Below are 26,956 nucleotides of genomic sequence, written 5' to 3' on the forward strand. Positions count from 1 at the left end.
GCAGTGATGGCTACCTGGTATGATGGAGGTGTTGGAAGCGGTGGAGGTGTGATAGCAGTGATGGCAATGATGGCAGTGATGGCAGTGATGGCAGTGATGGCAGTGATGGCAGTGATCGCTGTGATGGAGGTGTTGGAAGCGGTAGAGGTGTGATGGCAGTGATGGCAGTGATGGCAGTGATAGCAGTGATGGCAGTGATGGCTATGATGGAGGTATTGGAAGCAGTGGAAATGTCAGGAACTGTTGGGAGCTAGAAGTGTTGGGAGTAGTCTACAAAGATGGAAGTTGCAATTGCCTACTATCTACCTATATTAGGAAGGTAGGATACACTTCTTAGTGTTGATGTCTCGATGTTCGAATTTAGCTAATCAAAGAGGTAGGATAAGTGGGGGGGCTTGGAATGATTCCTGTAAGCGGAATCATTCCTGGATGTTGGAATGCATCTTGGCATTCTGGAAGGCAAAGAACAATTACTAGGTGCTACATTTTCCTACTACGGTACCTACCGTACCTCACACGAGCAGCATGATTCCAACGTCGCAACAGAGACGATCAAGCCCCGAGTCCCACAGGAGCCAGTTTCAGACTTGGGCCAGCGTGAACGATCGTGATTATACCAAGATTATACCAAGATACATCGTACCTCAGCTTGGTAAGCTTAGCACAACGCTGTCGTTGTTCTGTATATTGCCAGGTGCCAACCAGAGTGGGACTACCTACGCCATCCGAGGCACCAGGTGCCTAAGGTAAATCAGTCCTGCGCTTCCCGTCGGCAAAGCCAGCCAGAGGTGTCGCATGTGCCCACCTGCACTCCTGCAGGCCGCGGCTAGAGAAGTCAGGGTCGCTGAATACTGGTGTCGACCAGGACCGTCGCGAAAGGAAACTGCAGACAACTGGGTAACACGCTGCAGCCCCGAGACTCCCACGGGGCGCTTCCGAACGGCCCGCACTTCGACAGTCAGGCCAAAAATGAACAGTTGAAAGAATCCACGCTGGGAGGGCTATTATTGCAGTACCAAGGTACTGCAGGGTGAAGCTAACTAGCCTGAGGGAGCACACATCCGCAATTCTCATCCACTTGCCTCAAGATCCTTCTTGCAGAGGTCACCGCGCGGATGGAAGGTGAGACAAGGCCCGTCATGCCGCGCCGTAAAGACGTCGTAGATCTGGAACTCGCCCGGCCTGTGCCTGCCGTCCCGCGCACCGGGCCTGCCCGCGCCCATCTCGCCCAGCGCGCCCGCCGCCGGCTCAAAGTCGAAGTAGTAGATGGTTTTGGCCAGCACGAGGCTAGACTCGAGATAGGCCATGGACTTGCCCCCGCAGCCGCGCGGCCCGGTGGAGAAGGCCGCCAGGGCGTCGTGCGCCTTCCTGCAGGCCTCCTCGTTGCCGGGGACGCTCAGCCACCGCTCGGGCCGGAAGACGTAAGGGTCCGGGAAGTAGGCGTCGTTGTGGTGCAGCGCGTAGGGGCTGACGGCCACCAGGGTTCCGCGGGGAATCACGCATCCGTCGACGACGAAGGGCCTGCCGTCTCGGGGGTCCTGCTCTCGCCACAGGATGGAGGCGACCGGCGGCGACATGCGCAGGCTCTCCTCGAGGCAGGCCCGCAGGTACGCGCAGCTGGCGAGCTGCGGGCCGGCTTGGATGTCGCGGCCGCTGCTGAAGGTGGAGCGGATCTCGTCGGCCAGCTTTTTGTACGCGTCCGGGTTGCGGCTCAGGTAGAAGAAGGCGGCGCACATGAGCGTCGCCACCGTGTCTCCGCCGGCGGCCATGAAGAAGACGGCTTCGGTCCACATGGCGCCGCTGTTCAAGGTGTCGGGCTGGGCGTCTAGGGCATCGGCAATGAACGAGTAGAGGTCAGCCTGGGCTTTCCGATCCTGCCCCATGCGCGTCTTGATCATGGTCTGCAGCAGTCGCCAGTACTTTTCTCTAGCCTCGTGCTGGAGGTAGTTGAGGAGTCTAGTGGGCTCTATCCGAGAGAGGAAGTACAGGTGATGGTAGATGTTGAAACGGTAGTGTGAGGTGCCCATCGCTTTAATGACGAAGCGATTGTCTGGCTGCGTCTGCATCTTGAGGTCGTAGCCGAAGGCCAGCCGCCCGACGATGTCCAGCGCCAGCTGCCGCGTCTTCTCCGTCATGTTCACAGCCTGCGGATTCGCGAGGATCTGTCCGAGATAGGTGTCGATCTGCTGGAGCATGGTCGGCGCGAAGGCACGCAGGGAACGGTCCGAGAGGGCTTGACCGATAAGCTGGCGCTTCGCACGGTGCGCGTCCAGGTTACGCTCGGTCAGGAGGTTGGGCCTGAAGTCCTTGGATGTAGACTGGTACGTGTACGACTTGATGACCTGGTCGCTCTGGTAGATACTTCGGAAAGCCGTGACCGTGTTGAAGACCAGCCGGTCCGGCGCGAGCCGCACCACGGAGCCATACTTCTTGTGGTTATCTGCAACCTCGAGGTGAAGCCTCTTCCGGACGGCGTGGAAGCCCGCGTACCACGCCGTCAACTTGGCAAGGAGAGGACCAGGGTAGCCATGTAGCGGGTGCAGCAAAACTCGATAGCCGGCCACCACAAGAAGCTTTGCGGCAGATCCCGTCAGTCGCAGCGGCCAGCGGGTGGGCAGAGAGTTGATAGGTAGTTACCTACTCCGCAGAGGAAGAGAGAGCCAACGACGGACGTGGCCGCCCTGAGCGATTCCGACATCGATATCGTCATTGCGGCAACACCAAGCTCGGCTTGCAAGCGGGCTAGCTGTTGTGTTTTTTTGGGAGCAACGGAGCGCAGCGGCAAAACAGGTTGAACAATGCGGCCCGTTCTGTTCTTATTCGCAGCTCGCTTGACCACTCGATCACGATTTCCCCCCCGGTAATTATAGGGTGATAGGAGTACTGTACACCATGTGCGGTTCTGCAACCTTGCTCAGCCACCCGGCTCGAATTAAGTGCCCTGCCTGCCACTCCAGTGGACTGTCCGAATCTACGGATTACACAAAGAATCTTACTCCTCGGAATCTGAGGGTTGTCATTGGTAGAGCAAAAAAAGGCCCCCAACGGTTGGCTCGAGACGCAGGTTGGTGGGTGAGGGGGAGGGGGGCAACGGCATCGTCTATGGACTACGAGCGCCGGCACCAGTGTCAGCACTCCAGGAAGTAGATATTCCGCTGGTGGATGAATCGCCAAGCTGGCTGCTGGCGTGCCTGTGTAGAAGGTATAGTTGTGGCGGACTGGCAGACTCGTCGCGGCAGGTCGAGGGGTTGAAGGTCGGCTTGACCCGGGGCACTCTGGCCGCCGGCGCTGAGCGCGACAATGTCGGGACGCCGGCAAGCTCGGCAAGGGCCGTCACGAAATCGTACTCAGCCAGGTCGAGCTTCCACACCTCGACAACCTGCTCAGGTCCGCATCCGTGCGCCTCAGTACACCGGGTTGCTTCTCGGCGACCTGCATGAGGAGGAAGTGCCTAAAATGCACTCTCTGGAGTGCAGAGGGAAGACGGGAGCAGGTAACACGAAAGCTGAAGCCCGCCGGTTCCGAATTGCCAGCGTCGGCAGGCACCTGGCGGACGGGTTGCTTCCTAGCCCTGAGTGGTTCGCGCTGTGCCCGGTTTGTTGGGGGCGAAATCAAATGAGTCGTTGGATGGCAATGATGCCGGCAGTTTAGCGCCAACATCATCATCATCATCATCAACAACAACGACTAAAATTGATGCCGGCCACCCACCGGTCAACGAACCGTCAACTTTCCCTCATAACCACTTATCTACGGCACAGTGCGGGAATAACCATTTCCGTTTGCGAAGACGGGGTAGGTTGGTTGTGTGCTAGTGTGGCCCAACCTGGAGATAATCCGTCTTTTGTGTTCTGTTCATATGTACCTAGTATAGTCACAACTAGCCAATGGCCTTGCATGTTGTGTTGTTGTGATGATGGTACGGAGGTACATACACCCAACAACTACCTGGGTGGGCTGTCAGATATGCCGCATAATGGAACAATACGTGGAAGTGCCTAGTCCACGTCCTACCAACTATCCCTCTATGCAGCTGACCCGGAAAGGGGGCCAGCGGCCCGCGAGGAGCACAGTCTTGCGCTCCGCCATAGACCGTTAGACAAAAGGCGAGCGAACTTGAGCATTGCTGGTTCCGACCCCGGGCCCCAGCGACCGATGCCAAGACGAGCGACAACCGAGCATATAATTGCTGATCTGTTAGGCTGGTTCAATATCGCGGTTAGCAGAGTCAAGATATGTTTCTTAGTACCACGGTGGTTGTGTCGTAGGTGGCTCCTCATCCGGCACTCGGCCTTTGAATTGTGGGACCTTTGGAGCCAGCTTAATTGCGACTTCTTCTTTGCACTGGTCACCCAACACCGTGGTCTCGTTCCCGAGCTAGGCAGAGTCCGTCAGTGCGATTAAGCGATGGAGCAGATAGAGGTTCCCGTCACCAGAACGTGCAAAGTGTATGAGACAACTTCGGCCTGATTTCTCTCCCCACTGTCTTCTCGCGACCTAGTAGTGCGGCTTTGGATCGTGAACTACCGTAAGTTATGCGATGTGTTGCTTGAAAGGCATGGCAAGTGTGCGCGCACGACACGTATATTCTGTCGTTGACGGCCGGAAACGGTTATAGTGAACCGCTCGGATCACCAGCGTCGATAGCCGGCATAGAGGTCGAGAAGAATTCAGGTGATGTGAAGGACAGCAGAGAGAATAGTAAAGGAGAGGTGATTGGCGCGGCTGGGGGAACGCAGGTCCCTCTCAATCGTGGTGTTACATCGAAGGCGGCATTGCCTACCTATATTAGGCAGCTGGAACTATATACGATGGCAACAGTTGTAGCATCCGAAAGACCGTCATTTACGGACTCAATTTCCCCCGACCGAAAAGAGTCCGAGACCCGGTTCCGGGAGAAAACCATCGGTATTAGAGGTGGAATATATTGATCCCCCGTGAGTGGTTTAATACAGTTGCTACCTACTGGCGGAATTTGAATGATGCGAAACAGTGCAAGGGCAAATGGTCTCCCACCTATGTTGTTATATACCTCGCCCCCGCCTTCGACCAGGCGAGAATGTCAAGCCGAGAAAGCCACCGGACTCGGCGCCCTCAGCCTCTGACAGTCCCCTGTCCAACCTGCTCGTCATGTTCCCTCAGCCAAGCTGCAAAAGAGCCGGCGTGCTCGCCTTAGGCCTTTTGGCCACAAGTTTGGAGCTTGTTGCCGCAGGCCCTTGCGACATCTACGCCTCGGGGGGCACGCCGTGCGTCGCTGCGCACAGCACCACGCGCGCGCTGTACAGCAACTACACCGGTCCGCTTTACCAGGTCAAGCGCGGATCCGACAGCAAGACGGCTGACATCTCGACGCTTGCCGCCGGCGGTGTCGCTGATGCCGCTGCTCAGGACTCGTTCTGCGCCAAGACGACCTGTCTCATCACCATTATCTACGACCAGTCCGGCCGCGGCAACCATCTCACGCAAGCTCCCCCCGGCGGCTTCAGGGGGCCCGCAGCTAATGGCTACGACAACCTGGCCAGCGCGACCGGCGCACCCGTCACGGTAAACGGCCAGAAGGCATACGGCGTCTTCGTTGCCCCTGGAACCGGCTACCGCAACAACAAGGCCAGCGGCACCGCCACGGGCGACGCCCCCGAGGGCATGTACGCGGTTGTGGACGGAACGCACTACAACAGCGCGTGCTGCTTCGACTACGGCAACGCCGAGACCAGCAGTCAGGACACCGGGAACGGCCACATGGAGGCCATCTATTTCGGCTCCAGCACCTACTGGGGCTCGGGCAACGGCAATGGCCCCTGGATCATGGCCGACCTCGAGAACGGCCTGTTCTCCGGAGGCAAGGCCGGCAAGAACACGAACGACCCTACGATCTCATACCGCTTCACGACCGCCATCGTCAAGGGGGAGCCCAACCAATGGGCAATCCGCGGCGCAGACGCCACGGCCGGCGGGCTCTCGACCTTCTACAGCGGCGCGCGCCCGGCCAACGGCTACAACCCGATGAAAAAGGAGGGCGCCATCATCCTCGGCATCGGCGGCGACAACAGCAACGGAGCGCAGGGGACCTTCTACGAAGGCGCCATGACCTCGGGCTATCCGTCCGACGCCACAGAAAACGCCGTGCAAGCCGACATCGTCGCAGCCAAGTACGCCACGTCATCCCAAGCCAGCAGCAAGGCCCTCGCCCCGGGTACCCTCATCTCCCTGCGCGCTGCCACCACCACCACCTCCTCCTCCTCCTCCTCCTCCTCCTCCGCCCCACAATACCTCACGCATAACACCACCACCGCGGCCCTCACCCTGCAACCCATCCCCCTCACCACCCGCAGCCGCCGCACCGCGCCGCCCTCGTTCCAACACCAACAAGCAACCTGGAAAGTCCACCCGGCCCTCGGCACCGCCGCCGAAGCGGGGTGCATCTCGCTCGAATCGGCCGCCGCGCCGGGGACCTTCCTGCGGCACACCGGCGGCGGGGCCTTCACGCTCGCGCTGCACCCGGACGACGGCACCAAGCAGTTCCGCGAGGACGCGACGTTTTGCGCGCTGGAGGGGGGACTGGGCGGCGGCGGTAGCGATGGTGATGCTAGTGGTGGTGATGTCGTGGCGATCCGCTCGTGGAACTACCCGACGCGGTACCTGCGGCGGTATGGGGGTGGGGTGTATGCTGCGAGTAACGGGGAGGGGGGGAATGAGTTTGATGCGGCGGCGGGCTTTCATGAGGAGGTGAACTGGGTGGTGGAGACGGGGTTGGCGGCGTGAGGTTGTTGGCTTCCAAGGGCGGATGTTAGAGGGGACTGGTTGGTTTACTTTGGGGGACAAAGGGGGGTGGCGATGATGGCTTGTGTTTTCTTTGCGTGTTGGCTGCTTGATGGACGAATCGGCGAGTATTTGCTCAGCGGGTTGGCGGGAGAGTTGGGGGTTCACACCCAAGTCGGCGAGTGTGAGCGGTAAGGCATCTGGACTCTCCCCCGTTTCTCTACCTCAACCCTCTGAAGTGGATGCACTGAGGACGACGATGGAATAGCAGGACAGCCCAGCGGCCAGTTACACGTTGATATGCACCCCATGAATCAGCTTCGTGGTATCTGATCCGCTTGGCCCGCTGTGCCCAGGAGGTTATTACGGTCCTGAAGCATACCCAGGTAACTCCCACAGTTTGAGACATGCCGCATCCGCCCAATCAAAGATGTGTGGGAATTTTATTGAAAAATATGTACGTAGCCGAGCCTTCTCCAAGGTACCTCAAGGAGGCATGGAGTCCAGCAAATCGGCGAGAAGAAGTACCAACCCCCCTCACATCACCCAAGCGTTCCCGCGACCCCGTTCCGCCACAGCCCCCACTGCCTGCCCCCTATATACATACGCCTCTCTCCACCGGACTGCCAAGCTGTGCCGCTTAGTAATTTACTGCAGGCACTGCGAGTACCACTGGTTCTGGGCCTTGCAGGTGCCCTGGGAGCAGCAGGTCGGGCCGGTCCAGCCCTGGCCGCCGCACTGGCCCCAGAGCGCGGAGCAGGTGCCGGTGCTGCCGCCGCTGCCGCCGCTGCTGCCACCATTGCCGCCGCTGCTGCCACCATTGCCGCCGCCGCTGCCGCCAGTGCTGCCCGAGCCGCCGTTGTACACGGTCTGCTGGGCGGAGCCGCTGCCGCTCCAGCTCTCGACGGCGACGACCTGCAGGTTCATGGTGCCGAGGTTCATGCCGAGCTTCGCCCAGGCGTCGAAGTGGTTCTGCACCGTGACGGTGCCGCTCGTGCGCGGCGAGTCGCGGATCGAGATGTACTGCCAGAACGTGTACAGGCCCGACCCGGCGATGGCCGGCTGGTTCACCTGCTGGTGCTTCCAGATGGTGTAGGTGCCGCCGTCGCTCTCCACCGTGCCCATCTGCTGCCCGCCCACCGTGATGCCGTCGTTCACCTCCATGATGTAGTACTCCACCAGCGGGTTCGTGCTCCAGCCGTACACGCTGAGACTGCCCAGACCGCTGTTGACGGTGAAGGTGCCCGAGTGGGTGATGGGCCTGTTTGTTTGTTAGTCGTCAGCAAGTTCTCACAAAAGCGAGGTTGACGCCGCCAGCTTACTGGTTGCTGCCGGGGTTCCAGCCGACGCCGACAACAAAGTCCTGCTGGACATTGTAGTTCAGCGTGAAGCCGGTGCCCGTGGGGGTGAAGTTGACGGTGCCGCCAGTCTGGTAGTTCTGCGTGTAGCTCGGGTTGGAGCGCGCCGTCAGGTTGCCGATGCGGCGGGCCAGAGGATGATCAGGGTGCAGGACGAAGTTAGCCGCGCCGCGCTCGGCGGTGGGAGCCGCGAGGGTTGCCGCGGCGGCCGAAAGGCCAAGGACGATGTTCGAGAAGCCAACCATCTTGATCGTTTCAGACAAGAAGAAGTGGGTTGTCGCAGTGGAGCTGGTGGGCGATCGCCGCCTGATCGTCGTCGACGCTCCCCCTTTTATAGTTTGTTAAGTCGCCGTCCTCCCTCCCTCGATCAATCGCGACCTCCTCCTCTCTGCACGGACGACCTGAGCGGCCCAACGGCTGACCCTGGTTCCATCTCGGAGGTCTGCGGCTCCGCAACGAAGCCAACCTTCCCCTTTTCCTGGTTCATGATGCTTTTCGTCGCCCGAGCTCCGGGTCTGAGCCACTCATGGCTAGCGGGGAGAGCCGAAGCTATACTCTATTGAGTCTCGGAGCCAAGGTTACCAAGGGCGGCCCCACTCCGGGGTGCATTGCTCAGTCCGCATGAACGGGCACTCAATTTAGCCTGATTTTATGCGGCTACAGGCCCCTTTTCATGGTGGTATGGGACATATTTGCTAAATTCCTCGTTGGAAACGTAGGATCCATACGACCTCGCGGGAACCCGGTTTTGACGACGGGGTTACCGGTAACGCTAGACCACAGCACGGTCGTGCTCGATGCTTGATTTATCTTGGCTTCGCGTCCGAACACTACCTAGGTAGTGAACACAATCTGGTACGCTCGGCCCTCCCTTCTGGAGCATTGTGCCGGCCAGCTTCTTCAAGCTCATTCCGACAGGCGATGCCGGTAAAAGGGGGCGAGGCGAACCGGTGACGGGAATAACTTCCGGGAAGCTCGAGATGATCCCCCGTTGGACGGGGCTTCGACTAGATAACGTACAGTATTTTACACCTCAAGCACCACGTTCTGGACTGTTAGGAAGCACGCTGCTACTGTGCAGTAGGTATCTGGAGCAGCCTGTGTATGTAGGTAGTGTACATACGCAGTCTTGGCCGGCACTGTCTTCCAAAATAGAAGTGTTCTGGAAGTTCTGTGTGCCGGGTCGGCCCACCCATCGATCTACACTACCTACTTACCTAGGTAGTGAACAACGCATCATCTTGGCTCACGTCCATGTACACTACATACCATGCCTTAGTCGGCCCACTCTTTTCACTGCGCCAACTCTTCTCTCCTTCTGATGTGCCAGACTTGCGCTCCGCATACTCGGCCGCGTCAGTGCCTTCGTCATGGCAAGAACTGACTTACTTCCACCATCACAGCAGTCAGTTCAAGTAAGTGACGGGTAGCGAAGCATGCGATAGTTGTTGTGGCCCCCACGCAGGTGGCGGTGTGCCCGGGGGGACTGTCTCGGCTCAACGGCTGCATGAAAGCGGACCGTCATACCGTGTCATCCATCAGACCGATGGTCAGTTTGTCGCGCGGCCCGGAATGAGAACAGCTGGGGAGGATGCAGCAGTCGGCCGGCGGCCTCGCCTCCGGTGCCTCATCTGATTCTCCTAAGTTCTGAGTTTCCTGTTCTCATAACCTGAAAGCAGGGCTCGGCTAACTGACTGAACTCGTTACGCATCCCAATCGGTCATCAAACGTTGGTCCTCCCGCAGTCAGATGGTGGAGAGACTCGTGCCACGTGTTCGAGGCCCGGTGTGTCTTGTCCCACCGCCACCGGGGCCTCAGGAGGATGTTCCGGAGCTCGCGAGATATTTCGGCTCATGCCCTTCTCTGGATCTTCTGCCTTCTCACTTCATCTATCACTGGACAGTGCGGATAGCTGCGCTGGCCTGCTCTCTTGTCACTTGGACAAGCCGTGGGTGTCGTTGAAGATGTTAAAGAGCAATGATATTCCGTTTCACTAGCTGGATCCTTGACTTTCACGGATATGCCTGGCCAGTATAAACTCGCCTCATGGACTGTTTGGTCGAGATAACGCTAGTTGAAGACTGCCACCAGCCTCCGACACACATGCTTTAACGTCGACCATCACTGTGGAGAAAAGGCAGCCACGTTATCACCGTCTCAGCGACGAGCAGCGAGAGGTAAACGGCATTGACTACAGCAGTGAGCAAACAACTACGACGGTTGGTCAAGTCATCCGATTCAGGATGCGAATCGGTTTTAATTAGCATGTGCCAATCTAGAGCTAAGGAGCAAGGCCCAGAAGCCTCAGGGCATCTGACTCGTCCGGATACTAGCCACACCACGGTGTTTCGTACTAAGGAGATTCTTAGGAGAATCCGAGGGTAAGCATCGACATCGGCTAGGTGCTTGCTTTTCGAAGACAATGGGGGTTGCCGCAGCCGGTCCTGCTGAGATTATCCTAGGGAAGTTTATCCTGAGACTAGCCAGGTAGTTCCAGGTCATCTTCCACTGAGGAAAACCCGGAAACTGGAAAATGGTCTTAGCAGTTAATGATAAGGTCGGCGATGAGAGCTCACTGGACTATCGACCCTGTGAAATTGGAGCGCTTACCTGCGGAATGGTCGCCGCCGAACGCTGTAATCCGGTGCACGATCGCGCTTGCACGGGCGCCATCACAGTTTTCCCAGCGAATAGCCAAAGATACATAGCCACACAGCGCAATGATAGCCGTCGAGGGGTCCGAGGTTTGGAGCCAGTGGTAGCCAGCTAGACTCAGCAACAAGTTAGTGGTGCATGTATAACTGACAGGTATGATGGGATCTGTAACGTTGCTCACAGTAACATAGGTCGTTGGCTTCTTTCTAGCGTTGGAGAGCCACTGGGATAAAGAACAATTTACTCGAGGGAGAACTGCGAAGTACCTAGAAAAGTGACATTACCTCTGTTCTTCTAATCCAGAGCGCAACATCCCTGGATGACATAAATACCGCCGAACAATCTCTGACACACCAAATCTGTACTGAACCTTGTTAACAAGATATTGAACTCAAATACAGCCCACAAAGTTGATAAAACACTAAAAGCTCAGGTTATTTTCAGATATGGTAGCTCTCTCTTTTCCGATTAGATAGGGTTAGGGTTACTCATACCAGTGTTCCAGGTTGGCATTGGGGTGTCTGCTTCCCAAGGGCGGAAGGAACAGCAGGGATTCTCCGCTGCCTCTGTTCTTCCAGAACAAACAGAGGGCGGCGAGAATCCCCCCTCCCTTCCCCCAACCCTTTCCACTGCGCCCTCGAATCGGTGATTTTGTGACCCTCTGTTCTAGAACAACAAAGGCAGTGGAATATCCCCACTTTCCCACTTCGCCCTCGGGTACCGCCACGTGTTTACCCCCTCACAACTGCATGTCCACGCTACAGGTCCAAACAAGGAACTGGCAGTGGATCAGTTCGTCGCGGGGCCCAGCCCAGGGGAGTAACACCCGTTCAGAGCCGGAAACACAAGCAGCTCAGCTCGGCCTCAAACATTTGCGTTTAGTTGGTCTCACATTGCTTCTCGCATTGCTTCACACCTACCCTACAGTAAGAGATCGCAATTAGAAGACTATGAGATGCCGGAAAAGGCCGAATCCGATCGGGCAGAGCTACGAGCGATTCTCAACGATCTAGATGGCTCCGCACGCCACGCTACGATTCAAGTTGGCAGGGCCGAGCGGGGTTTGGCGCCCGCTGTCCCAGGCAGGCTGGCACTTTGGAATCAATCACCCGAGAGCTGGAGGTATCTACACCGGAGACCGTGGAATGGCAGCAAGCCTGCCTAGCCCCTGGTGCTAGGACGAAGAACTTGGAACTTGGTAGGTTGAGCCCCCAAAGAGACCATGGTGGTAGACGGATGACCGGGAGGGTTGTTCTGCGGCTGAGTCAGCATGGCGTATTATATCCGTCTCCCAACGAGGGTGGCCGAGTCTAGGTAGACATGCATGCATCACAACCCCCCACACATACCCTGGACGCAGTGCCAGTACGCCGGTGCCTTCCAGCTGCTTCGCTGTTGTGCTGTTCGCCCATCCTGCAGACTGGAAACAATGCTCTCTGATCGCGCACGCCATGCCCGCACGGGACCTAACTCATGGCGGTGGGGTCGCATGTGCCTCTCCGGAGGAGCCCGGGCCTCACGCAGGAGCGTACTGCGCAAGCACTCCAGGCAAGCGGGGAAAGCCAACAGATCCAGCAACCCCCACTCCGCCGCACCCAGCAGAGGCCACAGGTCGACAGTCGATAAAGCGCAGCACCACCGCGTCTTGCGGCTGACATCCAATTGTTCGCTGCAATCATCCAGGCAATCCAGGCGGGGTGTAATCCGGTTTGCGACCCGGTTGTCGGATTCGACGGTTTTTGCTGCATCCTGATCCTTCGAAGACGGCGGAATTCCGGCGACTCCGCCTTCCTTGTCAGCTTACCTCTCCTCCCATCCTTCATCCTTCTAAAGCCGCAGAATACGCCGCCCACACAGGTCCCGTTGTTGCTTTGCATCCATCTTCGGCCTCAACTCCACCTCTCCCACCATCAGGACCATGGCTGCCGTACCGCCGGAAGGAAAAAGCCCCAAGCCGGGGCTGAACATCTACACTTGCCGGGCCGTCAACCCCTACAAGCTGAGCATCGCTGTGGAGGAGCTTGGGTACGATGGCCTCCAGCCCAGGCAGTTTGTTGAGACGCGTGGCTGACGATCGCTCAGCATCCCTTGCCACTACATCCCCATGGATCTGACCGCTGATGAGCACAAGGCTGACTGGTATCTGGCCATCAACCCAAACGGGCGCGTGCCCGCGATCGTTCACGTCAAAGAGGATGGCAGCAAGGAAGTCATTTTCGAGACTGCCGCCTGCCTGCTGTACCTTGCCCACGAGTTCGACAAGGAGCACAAGATCTCGTACCCGCACGGTACCCCGGAGTACTGGACACAAGTCTCCTGGGTGGGTGCTCCGCGACAAGAATTTTGACTTCGGGAGATGGCTCATTTTGTTTCGCACAGCTGTCGTGGCAGGTCGCGAGCTACGGCCCGATGATGGGTCAGGCCGTCCACTTCAATCGGTACGCAGTCGAGCCGGTGCCGTACGGTGTTTGGCGCTATACGTCGGAATGCCGACGCCTCCACCATGTCCTGAATGAGCAGCTGGTATGGGCCCGTCGTCTCCCAAGACTCGGAGGGAGCAATCGAGACGCAACAGCGCGCTAACATCAACCGCGGTGTGCGCAGGCTAAGCACCCATTCATTACCGGCGACCGTCTTAACATTGCCGACATCGCCATCTTCATCTTCGTGGCCTCCAGCAAGTGGTGTGGCCTGGACGTCGACGAGTTCCCCCACCTCGCAGCGTGGAGGGACAAGCTGCTGAAACGGCCCCAGTTCCAGAAGGGACTGATCACGCCTGAACCCTTCATCTTCACGGACGAGTATGTGACCAAGCCCGAGAACCAAGAGATATACAAAACAATCCGGAAGCTTGGCGGCCAGTGGATCAAGCAGTCGTCCGATCGGTGGTCCAAGGGGTCGCCGGTATCGCTGCCTTCTGACTTCGCCAACTATGCCTAGGCGGGACGTGACGGCTCAGTTGCGTGTGATTGGATCTCAGCGGAAGTGGATTGGCCGGAGTCAACCTTGGAAGGGTGCCTTCGGTATTTTGTGCATAGCCCTGAGTGCTACTGCCTAGACCGTTCGGGCTGGAAATGTGAAACGAGCGTGGATCTCATCTTGAGGCTTTTACAGTCTGCAGTTTTCCAAACAACCATCAGACAAGCGGCGAAAAGACTTTGTAGGTCAGCTGGCCCTGCTCAGGCGCTGTTGACAACTGCGAGGTGAATTCCAGGAATTCCTGCCGCTTGCTTCGCACGCAACACCACGTGTCCGTCGTGTCCTGGTTCTATTTAGTAGCAACGCCGTCCTCTTCCGCAGCACAAGCTATTAGTCAGAAGCACTCATTGAACTCGTCGGGTCGCCCAAGATTATCCCCGGTGGCAATCATATCGATAGCCACACGTTAGTGGAGGAAAAGAGGACAACGAGGGATAAAGACAGAAGACATTAATAGAAGCTATATTCAAACCGGGGCGACAACCCTCGTTTCGTTTCGTCCCAGCCCCCTTCAAACCTCTCCGTCCCCGCCCCTTCCCGCCCTGCGCCTACCACTTCGCCTCGAGCACAGCAACCGACAAATCCGGCAGGCTAAACTCCAGCACCCCGCCCTCCCCCGCCCGGAGCTGCGTCACCGCCGTCTTGACCGCGTTCTTGTTCGCGGGGGTATTGTGCGCGAACGGCCCGCCCGGCGCAGTCAGCACGGTCAGGGTGGCGGGGGCGCCGCGCGATAGCCCGTCGAAGCCGACGCGGAACGGCACCTCCGCGCCTCCCGTGCTGTTGTACACCGCCGCCTTGAGCAGGTAGGTTCCCGCCGCGTCGTTGCGGCCTGCCACCCAGTAGGCTGGGCCGAAGGACGTGCCGTTGGCGGCGGTTGCCGGGAGAGTGTGGGTGAGTGGGTGCTTGGCGAAGAGAGAGAGAATCGGGTATGATACGCTGACTGTTGTGTCGGCGGGGTCGGCCGTGAAGGAGATCAGGTCCGGCTGTGGAATGGGTGTTAGTGCGCTGCTTGAGGATGATCGGACGTTGGAGAGGTTGTGGTTAGGGCCGGAGAGGCCAGCAACTTACAGTCCACTGGTAGCTGTTGAGGTTCTGCAGCAGCGGCGCGAAGCTCACGCCCCAGACGCGGTCGCTGTTGCGCTCGGCGCCGAGCAGGAAGACAGCCTCGGCTACGGAGCCGATCCAGGTGGACCACGGGTTCTTGGGCGCGTTCCAGTCCGTGTCCTCGAGCTTGCCCGTGTTGTTCTGGATGCTGGCGAACCTGGATCCAGTCAGGTAAGAGACCATCATCGGGCTATGGAAGCATGGGGAGCGATCCGGATCGATCTGCCACTCACTCGCCAATCATGATGGGGTTCCCGGCCGTCCAATTGTCGAACATGCCGAACTGCGAAACGAAGTAGTCCGGTCGGGTGTACTCGTGGTAGTCGCGGCCGGACTGCTTGTACATGTACTCGGCCGTGGACGAGAAGATGAAGATGTCCGGGTACTTGGCCTTGATGGCGTCGTAAAACATGCGGAACCGGTAGCCTTTGTACGAGTCGAGCCCGCCCCACAGGTTGTCCTCGTTGCCGATCTCGACGAACTTGATCTTCCACGGCTTCGGGTAGCCGAGCTTGGCGCGCAACGCCCCGTACGGCGTCGAGACGTCGCCCATCAGGAACTCGAGCTCGTTCAGGGCGTCCTGCACGAACGGCGCCAGGTCGGCCTCGGAGACGACCTCGCCGTCCAGGTACAGGCCCGCGGGGACCGCCAGCACGACATCCATGCCCAGGTCCTCGGCCCAGTGCATGTACTCTACCAAGCCGAGCCCGTCCGTGTTGTAATAGCCCCACGTGCCCGGGCGGCCAGGGCGGTCCTTCAGTGGCCCGACGGTGGCAGACCAGTTCCAGTAGTTGCCCGCGTAGTTCCCCTCACTGTTGTTTTGGGGGTAAGCATGCTGTTGCCGCAACTAAGGGGGCTCGCATATGGATGCGGAATGAATGGGGCAGCGGTGTGTGGCGGCGCTTACACGTTGTTACCGCCGGGACAGCGGATGTAGGTGGGATTCAGTTCCTTCAGCTTCTCCATAAGCTCGGGACGCATACCGTTGGCCCTAAATGACAGGAGAGCGAATGTCAGCCGACTCGAATTGCTGGCCGAGCAGGTCCGCCCTCACCTGTTCTTGTACGTCGGCGGGAACAAGCTGATCAGGTTGAACTTCAGCTCCGTGTGTGGCGTTGGCTTGTACTCCAACACAAAGCTGTTGCTGATGTCTGGCGCGTCCTTGGTTGGCCGCAACTCGAAGGTGTGCTGGGTCCAGCGGCCGGCAACCGACTTAGACTTGACGGTGGTGGTGGCGAAAATCTCACTGGTGGTATTCGAGACCAGCGAGACGGTAAAGCGGCCGGAGTACTCGCCATACGAGTAGAAGCTGCCCGTGTACTTCTTGGACTTCTTGACGTCGAAGCCCCAGAATCCCGAATTCTTCAGTCCTGCAGTGTGCTGCCCGCCCGTGACCTTGACCGAGCGGGGCAAGGCCTGCGACAGCGGTGTGGACGTGTCGAGAGCGAGCGTGGCGCCGCCCACGGCGCTCCAAGCGTCGAGAGTGCCGTTTTGGAATGCTCGGTTCTGAATCAGCTCTGCGTATCTGAGGAGAGCCAGTTTCAGTATCGCGTGGCGTGTAACGCTTGTTGTTTTGAGAAGACTCACAAGCCGCCGTCACCAGAGTGGCTGATATCCTCGAACATGATGCCATACATGTACGGGGACGTGGCATTCCCGCCGGACTTCGCGACAGACAGCGTCACGGCGGCTGCGGCGGCTCCTGCGAGCCCGAGCAGCGAGAGCGCCCGGAGAGAGAGCGGCGCCATCTTGCAGAGAAGACCTGAACTCCAACTTCAAGCTGGGTGCAGCAGTGCGTGCTCCCATTCAGAATCGGCCGGGTGGGCGCTGACATCTTATATACCGTTCGCTGATCGCGCCGGGGGTTCGTGCTCTGCTCCGGTTACCCAGAGCACGGTACTAATTTCGGCTACTGCAGCCGCATCTTGTGAACGTGGATCCGTCGTCCATCCGTGTGCTAAGTGCTAATCGTTCAACCGCTGCACTCCTGACTGGACGGAGATGGACGGTCGCGGACCCGGTTCTTGGATGCAATGTCGCATTCGCGTCGTTGCGATCGGCCCCGCCCACTGGGGCCCCCCGCGATATGCACTACATTCTTGCATGCCCATTGCCTGTCGTTGATGTCGTAAACTACCTAGCCAGGTAAGTCGAAAGGACGGAACAATCTTCCCAGCTGGCGAAAATGTTGTCCCGTGAGCAGCCCAGATCCCTGACGGCGGGCCAATGGGCCAGGGCGCAGCGCGGGGAAAGGTTGAGGACTCCGGGGAAATAAAGTACGGCAGGGGATAACAACCGGCCACATGCGCCCCAATCATCGTGAGGAGTGCATCCCTAGCGATCCGTACCTTATCCTGGGTGGGCAACGCCGTTGCTGGCTTGGGCGCTACTGTTAGCTGGTTCTGCCGGCTAATAAGAGGAATTGTCCTCGCCAGCAATGGGCCAAGCCTGTGTGTACCTACCTACGTCTCGGCAGTTACTAGACAGTGACGGAGCAAGTCTAGCTACCTCTTCACTTGCAATTCAGGCCTCGGCGAACATGGAAGATCCAGGCTGGGTGAAGGAAGACATTCATAGACGTGGACCCTGGGAGGACTGCGGTGACAGAGGGCCTAATAGCTTATTCGACCTGAACTACGTCTGACCATCCTGGCTGTCTTCGCGCTTGCGCTTCCTCTCGCCCTCGGTGGATCCCCCAGCATCGCCGCCCTCCACGCCGTGATCTGACGTGCTGCTGGTGGCGCTAGCTCTCGGGACTGGTGGGCAATGAATCGTAGAGGTGGGCAACGTGTTTATGTGTTTGATGAAAGCCTTATACTCCGGGTAGTCCACGGTGCTCCTCGGCCTGCTGCTCACAAGCTTGAGGTACTCGCGCGTTGGGGGTTTCCGCTCCCAGACATCCCGGTATAGCTGCCTCACCAGGGCCTGCTCCTGGTCGACTCTCACGACGTTTCCGTCGTCGGCGAGGATGGGAATGGGGGCCGCGGATGGAGCAGGATTTTCAGCCAGGAGAAAGTCCAGCAGGGCCTGCTGCTGGTCATCGCGCAGCTGATAATAGCGGTGTGTCGCGCGCTGGCGGCAAGAGTGGAAATAGACATTGGGGGGAAACTGGGGAGCAAGCTGCTCGGATGCGCGGTCGAAGACGGCGACGCCTCCCAGGATGCGGTCCTCCGCCCAATATCCAACAACATCGGCAACCCCGTCAGGATACACGTCGTGGTCGAGGTAGCCGTGGTGGCTGAACAGTGTCGGTCGGAGCGGGAGCCCACGCTCACCGCCGGGGGATTCCTCGCTCCATTGGCTGATGCGTTCGATGTCGCCGTCGTGCATGCGCAGCTCGAGCTGGAACAAGAGCGTTCCAATCTGGTGCATCGCCACGGCAGCCAGCTCGATCAGGCGCGTGTTGAACAAGCGGGAGCCCGGAGCAGCCTTACGGAAGGCGCGGAGTGGCTGCGAGATCCGTCAATAAGTCGTTCCAGCCGCGGCCGAGATGGAAGGACGGACCTACCTTGGGGTCAAACGAGAGGATGCCAGGATCGAAATCGGCGCGGAAACGACGGGCCCTCTCGAGCACGCCGGGGCAAATATCCTCGTGCTCTTCGATGGGGTGCGCTCCGGAAAGACCGGGATATCGGCGATCCCAGGCAACGTCGGCGGTAGGCAGGCCGTCGATGATCTGGGCAAACGTGAAGAGCGCAAGCTCAGTGGAGAGCAGGTTGGAAACGGCACGGACAAGCAACTTGTAGTGTTCCGAATGGTCGATCTCGTACGGAATGCGCGAGGCTTTTGCCGCGCTGGCCAGCAGTCTGAGCCGTGGCGTGACGGCAACCAAATCCTCCTCGGAGAGGCCTGGCGGCCCGGTGGGCGATGTTGAGGACGGCCCCGAAGGAGACCCGGATCGAGTAGGTTCGGGCGAGCGCGACATCTCGACTGACCGTTGAACTCTCTGTCTCTGATGTCGATTTCTAGCTCTTTGGAACGTTCAGGTGGAATTGCTGTCTTGCTCGCGTTCCAACGGGCCATCGACCAATGATCAGCACCGGCAGATGTACATTGTTCAAAGCAACGAATCCTGACGCCCGCTGCGGTCCTGCAGGTCAGGTGGCCCGGACCGCCCGAACAGGGGCCAAAGGACATGACAGAGCAGATCATGCGCCATCGCTCACTGTTGCTCAGTAGCGACCCAGCCGCATCTCGCCGCGTGCGGCGCCTCGCTTCGCGACGCTATTGCCATCGAGCATCAGGCAAATAGCCGCGCTACGCAGTGTTCCCCCGAGCCTTCTGCGCAACGAAGGGCTTGCCAGATTGGCCGGGGCGCGAACCTGGAAACCAGCGAACATATCCCTTTGCCGCGAGCCCTTATGTGGGCAATGGACCGACAGGTAAGGCCCAGGGCTGCAGACTCGCGGCAGGCAGCTTGGTGGTTTGAAAAATTGGCTAGGCGTGCTCATCCTTCCTCCTTGATTGTTTTCCGCTTTTCCCTCCCGAGGACGGGTAGATCTGACGAAGCAGAAGAAAGAGATCAAGCCATCGTCAGGCCGGTCTCGAGTAAACAATGAAAGGGGGAGAGGGACACCAGGTCGGTGGTTGTTGCAACACCACATGGGCTGAGCCGGAGACGAAACACCATCAGAGGCTTGAGCAACGCAGCTCGTCGATCACAGTGGGCTACAGTGCGCTTGGCTCTGCCGATGGCTTGGCTTCACACTTACTAGGGCACAGCGAGGACTAGCGAGGACTATGGCATGATCACCTCTGTTGTTTTAGACTTCAACGAGCTGGTTGCGACATGAAGACCCAGCCCGAATCAGTACAGTAAGGTTATGTGCGTGGCTGTAATCTTTTTGCGATAATTTATGCTCCCCTCCCAGCAGCTGTTTTCAATCGGGGTACTTGTGTTGTTCGGCGTGAATGTTGTCGTGCTTGAGACTGGAAGTCGTTTAATTAGCCCCTGCTCATGTCCCGACAAAGACGCTGTTGATCAGGAGCAGCTTCCCTAGACGCGCATCGGCTTTCAGGCAACGTAGAGTTGGTTGGACTGGCAAACAATCCCATTGTTTCTCCGCAAGCTGCGACAGCCACAAAGCCGAGGTAGTAGCGGCTGATGAGGTCCCCGAAGTCATGAACGTCCGACGGTGAAGTATAAAATACAAGTCCTGCCCGTACTCCAGCCGAAATGCAAGACCAGCACCCAACACCTCGATCTCCGCTTGAACGGCTTCCATCGCCCAACCACACAACCAAGCTACCAGGTTTGTCAGCCCAGCACGAGTACTCATGGACGCCCACCAGGAATCAACTTGGGCCGCCCAGGGCCGTGTGTGCGAGCACGTTGAGCCAATGCCCATGGACTGGGAATCCAACGCTGTTGATGTGGAGATGGAAGAGCTCACCCGCGACTTCGATCTCATGCGCATCGATTGCGACGCAGATTCAATTGAAGACGGCTCAGAGGCTGGCCAGCCCGGAGCTGACCGGCCAAACCTCGGTTTTCCTGCCTTTCCTCTCTCTGCCGAATGTTTCAAGGGACTCCGTAACGTCTTCCAGCTCTTCCTTCCGGCAGGGTTCCAACATGCAGACGGCCAACTGACCGGACCAGGAACCGCGCGCCTCGCAGACGGTGCAGGACTCCGGCAGTCGTCGCCCCCTTCTCCATCAACCAACACCATTGCTAGCCGAAGCCCTTCCCTGCCCCAGCAGGGAAGCGGCAGTGCCAGTGGCACGTCCTTGCCGACACTGATCTTCCAACCTGTTTACATAGCGGGCAACGTCCAGGTATCCTTCAACGGTTCAAGCCACAGCCAGTAAGAGGATCGATCAATGGCAGGTTGTCCCGGAACCTCGAGCGTTCGAATTCCTGAGGCCCCAGGTGTCGAGTCAGGTAAGTCTGGCACCCGTTCGTCTTCGCGCAGGCGGGGAGACGAGCCAGGTATGTTCAACTACTGGATCGAGACAAACGATGATCTGGGAGTTTCTTTGATTCAGCGCCAGCAACAATAAATTTGTCAACTCCAAGCCATACCATAATCCTAACGTGTTGTGCTTCGACGCTCGTGAAAAAAATGCTTCAGCCTTCGCCCATACATGTCGGCGCGGCTAGACTTCATGTTGCTCTATACCTATACCCTGAGCCGATGCACCTCTATTTCTCTCTTTCTACTCTCGCTCCCGCGCTCGCGCTCTGTCTTCTTCCTCCGCCGATACTCCCGTTTCCCACTGAGGGAGCCATTCCCCCACCCGGTTTTCATCAACTGGCGGAAACCGCCGATCACAACCAAGCAAGTAGCAACGTGACGTGATCGAGCTTCCGGGTTTGGATAGCGGCGCGGTCAGGGGCAGCTTATGGCCCCGCAGTCTGTGGACGGTCATTCGCCGAATGCGAGCTACCCCGTGTTTCGATCTGCTAGTCCGCTCCGCAGCGTGGGCGGGAGATAGGCCGGCCCCGGTCCAATCACCGCCCACAAATCCACCCGTGCTACACTTGTGTCGAGGTGGGTAGCCGCGGTTGAAACGCCCGCGTATCTGTACTTTGTCGGGAGACACAAACGCATTACCGTGGCGCCGCCAGTCAGACGTGGAAGCCCACCTTGGCCGGGCCACCAGGGCTATTTCAGGTAGCATAGCGCGACAGAAACGGAAAGCGGCCGTGGCGGCCAATGCGCGTAAGGTCTACACGCTGCGTTCCATTCGCACTGGATCCGGAGCCCAAGGAGGCGCTGGAGATCGCTATCGCCACTTTGGTGACCGAAGAAACCTTCCGTCCCTGGACGTTGACCCGCGGCCGGCGGGATGCTTGACGAAAGCTTGTCCGGAGCTGAGTGTGACATCGGCTTGCCAAGCAGCATATAAAGTGAGGTTTATTGTTTCCGTCGGCGACCTCGAAGCCAGCACAACTCGCCAGGCCAACAACCCCATAACTAGCTGCCCAAACAGTCACCATGGTCCAGGTAAAAAGCACCCATTTCCCCTTGCCCATAGCAAGTGAGACCAATGACAGCCTAGACTAACCGCCAGCAGCTCATCCCCACCCTCGTTGCCTTCATCGGCGCCGTCGCCGTCTCGGCGGCACCGCTCACGGAAACCCGGGCCGCCTCCGAGACCTGCGTCTACACGTGCGGCAGCGTGTGCTACTGGCAGTCCGACATCGACGCCGCCGTCAGCAAGGGCGTCTCGCTGCAGGAGAGCGGCCAAGAGATTGGTGAGTTGCGCGCCGGTACATACCTATGGAGTAGTGCCTTGGGCTGACGATGTCCTGCTCTCAGACGGCTACCCGCACCAGTACAATGACTACGAAGGCTTCGATTTCCCGACCCCGGGCCCGTGGTACGAGTTCCCCATCTTGTCGAGCTACAAGGTCTACAACGGCGGCTCGCCGGGGCCGGACCGGGTCATCTTTGACGCCAACGGCCGGTTCGACTCGGTCATTACGCACACCGGCGCGAGTGGGGATGACTTCGTTGCTTGCAAGCACTAGTTTGAGGCTTGGCTTGGCATGGTGGGTGGGGGGGCTCCTGATTCGAATGAGATTGCTGGCGAAAAGGGGAAGCGTCACATTCGCGAGACGGCAGGGAATAGACCTACAAGTAGGTAGTGCACAATTAGAGGGCTCCCGGTGAAATTTGCTGTCAGAACTCGTGCGCCCTTTCCGGCCAGCTGGATGTGCTCCTGGGCGGACGCTAACCTGCCGCCGCGGCCGAGATTGGCTTCTGTACTTCACTCACAAGCAATGTGAATGGGGAGACTGAAAATAGAAAGAGTGGCATGTTGTCGGTCAGGGGGACTGTGAGTCGTGAATGAGAGTCCGCAAGCTGATGTTAGAATTCCGAACCTTGGAGCGACGCACTATGATTAATGGCACCTTTCCAAGTGAAGCAGCGGTTATTTTTGACTTAGCGACTAATTCTTGATAAAGTCCTAACGTTAGACACACTCCAACAAAGGTTGGTTTGGTGGCTGAACAACCGCTAGCCTAGCATTCATCCCAGCTTGATTGATTCAGGTCCCCACGCGAATATCAGGGCAAACATCTCCGTGTACCAAGAGCATGGCATCTATCTGCTCCGGCCTGGCTGTATGTGCAAACAGACAAACTCACAGAAGCGAGCGCGGATCAAACACTCGCGTGCACACATTGATGATGCTTACAATTCTTGCTCGTAAAATCAAAACAGGCGGAATGGCGCAATGGTAGCGTGTGGTCCTCCTACTGGGAGAGCTAAGACTGAGGTTGTGGGTTCGAGTCCCATTTCCGTCGTCCTTTTTCTCGTTAGCGCCATCGTAGGCATTTGATAGGGACTTGATTGCCGCAAGTGAAGGCGGATGGCTTGCACTTTTTGACCAAGTAGCGCAGACTGCGTAGAAAAGTTAAACAACTAATGTAGTGCTAATGACGTTACATTCTTGTCGAATGTCGGTTTTAGCTGTCAGTTTTTCCTAGCCCCTTTATTCTTGCCAATTTATTGCGCTGTGGCAATGCCAGAGGAAGTTCCCGTCATACCTATCCACTGCCATTGGTGACAGAGGAAAAAGGGAGACGCGGCAGGCAATGAGCCGGGTAAAACGCGTTCATTCAGTGCCACCGCCCTCTTTCCAGGTCCCCCTTCAAAGCTTGCCTTGTCCATCGGCTTTTCCCCTCCTCCTCAACTTCCAACCCTTCCTAAGCAGCGATGCCATATGCTACCCCACCACTACCCAGATCGCCAACACAAGCCTCGCCAAAACCCTATACCGCTAGCCCCGTCTACATTTAAGGTGGGACACCGACGCCAAACTCGCCCGACTCGTACAACGTCCGGATCGGCACTCCTCGGTTCTCGGCGACGAGGCCGATGAGCTGCTGCCCGATGTCCTTCATGTCGTTGTACTCCTGCAGGCGGCGGATGTATGTTTTGACCGTGACCTCGGCGGGTTCGCTTTGTGGTTGGTCAGCCCTGCATTAAGCATCCGGTCCTGCGTTTCCCCTAGGGTCAAGTGAAGCAATACCTGAGCTGCGATTCCTCGTCTTCCACCTCGTTTGTAGTTTGGAGCAACATCCGTAGGGTACCTTGGGCTTTGGCGAACGCGTGGCACTGCGGATTGGAGTGAATTAGGATGCACTGCGTGGGGACCAAGGGAGAGCAGCAGGCCGTACAATCTTGATCATGTAACCCAGGCAGTCGTCCTGTATGGGCGCAAAGACGAATTAGCCATCTAAGTAGATAGTCGAGGTGCTTAGGTAGCGTTGCATACACTCAAAAGACGCTCGAGCTCTCGCTGATCACCGGCGACAACCTCGACCGGCTCGTCCGCGCCCGACCCTGTCACCACAATCACCGACTGATCGGCATGGCCATCTTGAATGCGGGCGTCAATGGCCCAGGGATCATCATCCTGGGCAGAGCCGTCGAGCACATGACTGGGCGTTTGCTGAATCCTGAGAAGCCAGTGCCGATAACCTTCCAACCTCCGCTCCACCCTGGAGATGATGCGCTTCACGTTCCCATCGGACTCAACTCTCCGCGCGAGCCATTTCTCAAACGATGAGACTAGGGACAGCTGGGTTTGCACAGCGGCAGCGGTCTCGCGGTCTCCGTCCGCACCGGTGGTGGAGCGCTTGCCGTGGTCGTCATTGGCTGCTGTCGCCATGTCGATAAATGCGAGGTATTCGTCAACGGGGCAAGTGATGAAGAGAGTCGGGCCAACCGATTGCTGCAGGATGATAAAGCTTGTGGAAAACACAGTGGGGAAAGCCTGTCGAGGCACTGTGACCAAAGGGCGGTTGCCCATCGCCGATGGACGTTCACCTCGTAGGCATACCGACACACGCAGCGTCCGGCTGTTTATGTGACAACCTCTGCGAAGCAGATCGACTTCGATGAATGCCCCAGAACCGTTGCCGACCGGCCCGAGACGATCTTCAAGCCATGCCGGAGCACGTCACGCGGCGTTCTTCTGGCCAAACAGCTCCGTTACGCTCAGCCGTTTCCCAGCGGCGATATCGGTGCCTCCAGCTGCAGCTGCAGTCCCTGAATCGGAGGCAGGAGGGCCGTTGTCTAAGCTCCCCGTCGCCGCGGCCTGCATGTAGGCATCCAAGGCGTGTCGGCCCTGCTGCCAAGCGCTGAGGATCAGGTTCGCATAGACCTCGCGCGTATTGTCCTCGTCGGAGTATATCCAGAACCCGATGATCCTCTTCTCGGTTTGCGCCTCGTCGCCCACGTTCCCGGTCCCCGCGCCGTCATCCTCGAGCCGGAAGACGATAAGCTCGCCGACCACTTCGCAATCCGTCACCCTCAGCAAGTCTATCACCAGATTGTCCATGCTTCGGCGGTCGAGGACAAAGACGCAAACGCGCGGGAGGGTATGGCCGGTGGGCGCCACGATGGGCTCCTCCTCGCAGACAAACATGGTGCCCTCGGCGCCGTGCTTCTCCCAGCCTTGGGTCGACTCGAGGAAGTTGTAGGCGACTGCGTTCGAGGCGATGGCCAAGATGGAGCGGATGCTGGGCCGGTAGCGGCGCAGGACGCGCAGGCTGAGCTCGGTGTTGTCCCGAGGAGGAGGCGGCGGCGGCGGCGGGGGGTTGCGGCTGTCGGAGAACTGGGCCGCGTCGGAGTCGTAGTCGGAGACGGCCACCTGGCGCGGTCCGGTGCTGCTTGCCTGGCGGCGATGTCGCGACTTTCGAGGCGTCGGCCGACTCATATTGGGGAAGCGTGAAATACGGCTACCGGAAGTTGGCAGCGTGCGTGATTCCGTGGGTCGTGGGAGCGATTTTTGTGACGGCGGACATGAAGGTGCCAGATGGAAGCGGCTGGCCAAAAGCTTCGCAGCTCCCGTTGTTAGTTGAACTCTTGGGCTTCTGTGCGCAAACAGCAGGTGGGGGTGGGGTCGGGTGCATCCACAACAACCTGGAAATGCAGCGGCATTGGTTCGCCCCGTGCCCCCAGGATTTCAGGGATCGAGAGGTATCAACGAATTGAACCAACAAACGAGCGGGTTCTTCCGGGTTCCGCGTCGGTGTGCGGAATAAACGCCAGCCAGACGCTGCTATAGAAGCCGCCTTGTTCCCATTGATTTCGGGGCTCACATGTTCTAGAATGCCGCACTCCCCTACAACTGGCGCATTATCTGAGCAAAAGAAAACAAACAGGTCGGGTACCTTACCTTACCTCCTCGTCTGCAACCGGGAGGAATCCATCCAGCAAGCTCATCAGTTGGTGCCGCCCGCGTCGAAAAGCCACATCATCGAGCTCACCGAGGCCAGGCATCCTCCTTCCCGTTCCTCAGTCTGCATGAGTGCAAAGCGACCAACGAAACATAACGGGGACGGTCTGAGGTCCGGCGCTGACGGCGAGCGGGTGGTGGATCGGGAGTGCGACCTCGTACGTTTCTGCTTTCATCCTGTGACCTCATTGGCGGGCCTGGGCTTCCCAGTACCCGGATTCTCTGAGCACATGCCGACCACTGCACAAGTTACGCGGTATTTAATCCCGCCAATACTCCCGTCTGTATACGGTTGGCGTCCTCGGCAGGACCGAACCCGAGGCCGAGGATGCCATCAACGTTGTTCGGACTACTACCGCCCGACTGCTTATTGTCAGGCTCCAGGGCAAGCACATGCGCGGTTTTCCTTGCTGTTTCCCAGTTACCCGCAGGTTCAGCCATGCCATGATACCTGATACCTGATGCGCAGGTCGAGTAGTCCCTAGTTACCTATTTATGTTCATGTTATCCCCGCTGTTCTTCGCAGCTTGGTTGGTCCTACCAGGTAAATAAACAGCCCCAGCAAGACTTCCGCCATGATGAAATCCCCCTCTGGCCCAGGCGGCCTTCGCGCCAGGTTCGTCCGTTGGATTGTGCTCACGCTCTCTTTGGATCTTGGTGGACGACCGTCTCGGGCGCTTTCCCACATCTGCGCCCTTCTGCGCTACCCCGTCACTGTCGATGCGGGTCCAGGGCTCTCCGTCCTCGTCCCCGCCGTCTCTAGCCCCCACTGCCTTGTCCCTGCTCCCAATCCTCTGCGCCTTCGATCCTGTGGGATTGCAGCCACTGCTGCGCATACCCTGCTCAAGGATCGAATACAGTTGCGGGAAACGCATCTCAGAGGGCGGTCGTGAAGTGGAATGATT

At 58.4% G+C, this 26,956-nt stretch overlaps 9 protein-coding genes and 1 non-coding gene across 10 annotated transcripts; 5 read left to right on the forward strand and 5 right to left on the reverse strand.

The window, feature by feature from the left end:
* Positions 1–1,070: 1,070 nt before the first annotated feature.
* Positions 1,071–2,710, reverse strand: THITE_2125660 (uncharacterized protein; the record flags this gene model as incomplete). Its single annotated transcript, XM_003649386.1, has 2 exons — positions 1,071–2,573; positions 2,642–2,710. The coding sequence occupies 2 exons, from the start codon at positions 2,708–2,710 to the stop codon at positions 1,071–1,073; spliced, it is 1,572 nt and encodes a 523-aa protein (XP_003649434.1).
* Positions 2,711–5,130: 2,420 nt separating this feature from the next.
* On the forward strand, positions 5,131–6,762 carry THITE_2041884 (glycoside hydrolase family 54 protein; the record flags this gene model as incomplete). Its single annotated transcript, XM_003649387.1, has 1 exon — positions 5,131–6,762. One exon carries the CDS (start codon positions 5,131–5,133, stop codon positions 6,760–6,762), a length of 1,632 nt encoding a protein of 543 aa, XP_003649435.1.
* A 525-nt stretch (positions 6,763–7,287) lies between these two features.
* On the reverse strand, positions 7,288–8,616 carry THITE_2107967 (glycoside hydrolase family 11 protein). The gene is made up of 2 exons (XM_003649388.1): positions 8,082–8,616; positions 7,288–8,020 (listed from the first exon to the last, which is right to left on the reverse strand). The coding sequence occupies exons 1-2, from the start codon at positions 8,360–8,362 to the stop codon at positions 7,408–7,410; spliced, it is 894 nt and encodes a 297-aa protein (XP_003649436.1). The 5' UTR covers positions 8,363–8,616; the 3' UTR covers positions 7,288–7,407.
* A 3,992-nt stretch (positions 8,617–12,608) lies between these two features.
* On the forward strand, positions 12,609–14,006 carry THITE_2107970 (uncharacterized protein). The gene is made up of 4 exons (XM_003649389.1): positions 12,609–12,797; positions 12,855–13,092; positions 13,152–13,295; positions 13,377–14,006. Exons 1-4 carry the CDS (start codon positions 12,691–12,693, stop codon positions 13,710–13,712), a joined length of 825 nt encoding a protein of 274 aa, XP_003649437.1. The 5' UTR covers positions 12,609–12,690; the 3' UTR covers positions 13,713–14,006.
* Positions 14,007–14,299: 293 nt separating this feature from the next.
* Positions 14,300–16,603, reverse strand: THITE_2125664 (glycoside hydrolase family 51 protein; the record flags this gene model as incomplete). The annotated part of the gene is made up of 6 exons (XM_003649390.1): positions 14,300–14,734; positions 14,820–15,012; positions 15,089–15,667; positions 15,763–15,846; positions 15,910–16,380; positions 16,443–16,603. 6 exons carry the CDS (start codon positions 16,601–16,603, stop codon positions 14,300–14,302), a joined length of 1,923 nt encoding a protein of 640 aa, XP_003649438.1.
* An 886-nt stretch (positions 16,604–17,489) lies between these two features.
* On the reverse strand, positions 17,490–18,878 carry THITE_2141265 (uncharacterized protein; the record flags this gene model as incomplete). Its single annotated transcript, XM_003649391.1, has 4 exons — positions 17,490–17,586; positions 17,644–18,305; positions 18,364–18,704; positions 18,791–18,878. The coding sequence occupies 4 exons, from the start codon at positions 18,876–18,878 to the stop codon at positions 17,490–17,492; spliced, it is 1,188 nt and encodes a 395-aa protein (XP_003649439.1).
* Positions 18,879–20,234: 1,356 nt separating this feature from the next.
* THITE_2107972 (uncharacterized protein) lies at positions 20,235–20,663 on the forward strand (the record flags this gene model as incomplete). Its single annotated transcript, XM_003649392.1, has 1 exon — positions 20,235–20,663. The coding sequence occupies one exon, from the start codon at positions 20,235–20,237 to the stop codon at positions 20,661–20,663; it is 429 nt and encodes a 142-aa protein (XP_003649440.1).
* Positions 20,664–21,370: 707 nt separating this feature from the next.
* On the forward strand, positions 21,371–22,343 carry THITE_2107973 (uncharacterized protein). The gene is made up of 3 exons (XM_003649393.1): positions 21,371–21,802; positions 21,873–22,053; positions 22,118–22,343. Exons 1-3 carry the CDS (start codon positions 21,794–21,796, stop codon positions 22,327–22,329), a joined length of 402 nt encoding a protein of 133 aa, XP_003649441.1. The 5' UTR covers positions 21,371–21,793; the 3' UTR covers positions 22,330–22,343.
* Positions 22,344–23,025: 682 nt separating this feature from the next.
* THITE_t6 lies at positions 23,026–23,109 on the forward strand. The gene has a single exon. It is a non-coding gene; the product is annotated as a tRNA-Arg (tRNA).
* Positions 23,110–23,287: 178 nt separating this feature from the next.
* On the reverse strand, positions 23,288–25,626 carry THITE_129804 (uncharacterized protein). The gene is made up of 6 exons (XM_003649394.1): positions 24,775–25,626; positions 24,651–24,669; positions 24,084–24,542; positions 23,986–24,015; positions 23,838–23,923; positions 23,288–23,767 (listed from the first exon to the last, which is right to left on the reverse strand). The coding sequence occupies exons 1-6, from the start codon at positions 25,527–25,529 to the stop codon at positions 23,602–23,604; spliced, it is 1,515 nt and encodes a 504-aa protein (XP_003649442.1). The 5' UTR covers positions 25,530–25,626; the 3' UTR covers positions 23,288–23,601.
* Positions 25,627–26,956: the final 1,330 nt, after the last annotated feature.

This window comes from Thermothielavioides terrestris, chromosome 1 (genome assembly GCF_000226115.1).
Source record: "Thermothielavioides terrestris NRRL 8126 chromosome 1, complete sequence".
Lineage (NCBI taxonomy): Eukaryota > Fungi > Ascomycota > Sordariomycetes > Sordariales > Chaetomiaceae > Thermothielavioides > Thermothielavioides terrestris.

What these genes read in the sequence shown, in the direction of transcription:
- THITE_2107967 (XM_003649388.1), bottom strand. Translation starts at nt 8,362, where the DNA reads ATGGTTGGCTTCTCGAACATCGTCCTTGGCCTTTCGGCCGCCGCGGCA. An exon ending in TGGAACCCCGGCAGCAACCA is followed by an intron (nt 8,021 to 8,081) that starts GTAAGCTGGCGG and finishes ACAAACAAACAG; the next exon opens with GCCCATCACCCACTCGGGCA.
- THITE_2107970 (XM_003649389.1), top strand. Translation starts at nt 12,691, where the DNA reads ATGGCTGCCGTACCGCCGGAAGGAAAAAGCCCCAAGCCGGGGCTGAAC. An exon ending in ACTGGACACAAGTCTCCTGG is followed by an intron (nt 13,093 to 13,151) that starts GTGGGTGCTCCG and finishes TGTTTCGCACAG; the next exon opens with CTGTCGTGGCAGGTCGCGAG. An exon ending in ATGTCCTGAATGAGCAGCTG is followed by an intron (nt 13,296 to 13,376) that starts GTATGGGCCCGT and finishes CGGTGTGCGCAG; the next exon opens with GCTAAGCACCCATTCATTAC.
- THITE_2107973 (XM_003649393.1), top strand. An exon ending in GGAGAGCGGCCAAGAGATTG is followed by an intron (nt 22,054 to 22,117) that starts GTGAGTTGCGCG and finishes TCCTGCTCTCAG; the next exon opens with ACGGCTACCCGCACCAGTAC.
- THITE_129804 (XM_003649394.1), bottom strand. Translation starts at nt 25,529, where the DNA reads ATGAGTCGGCCGACGCCTCGAAAGTCGCGACATCGCCGCCAGGCAAGC. An exon ending in TGGGTTACATGATCAAGATT is followed by an intron (nt 23,924 to 23,985) that starts GTACGGCCTGCT and finishes TCCAATCCGCAG; the next exon opens with TGCCACGCGTTCGCCAAAGC. An exon ending in GACGAGGAATCGCAGCTCAG is followed by an intron (nt 23,768 to 23,837) that starts GTATTGCTTCAC and finishes CCAACCACAAAG; the next exon opens with CGAACCCGCCGAGGTCACGG.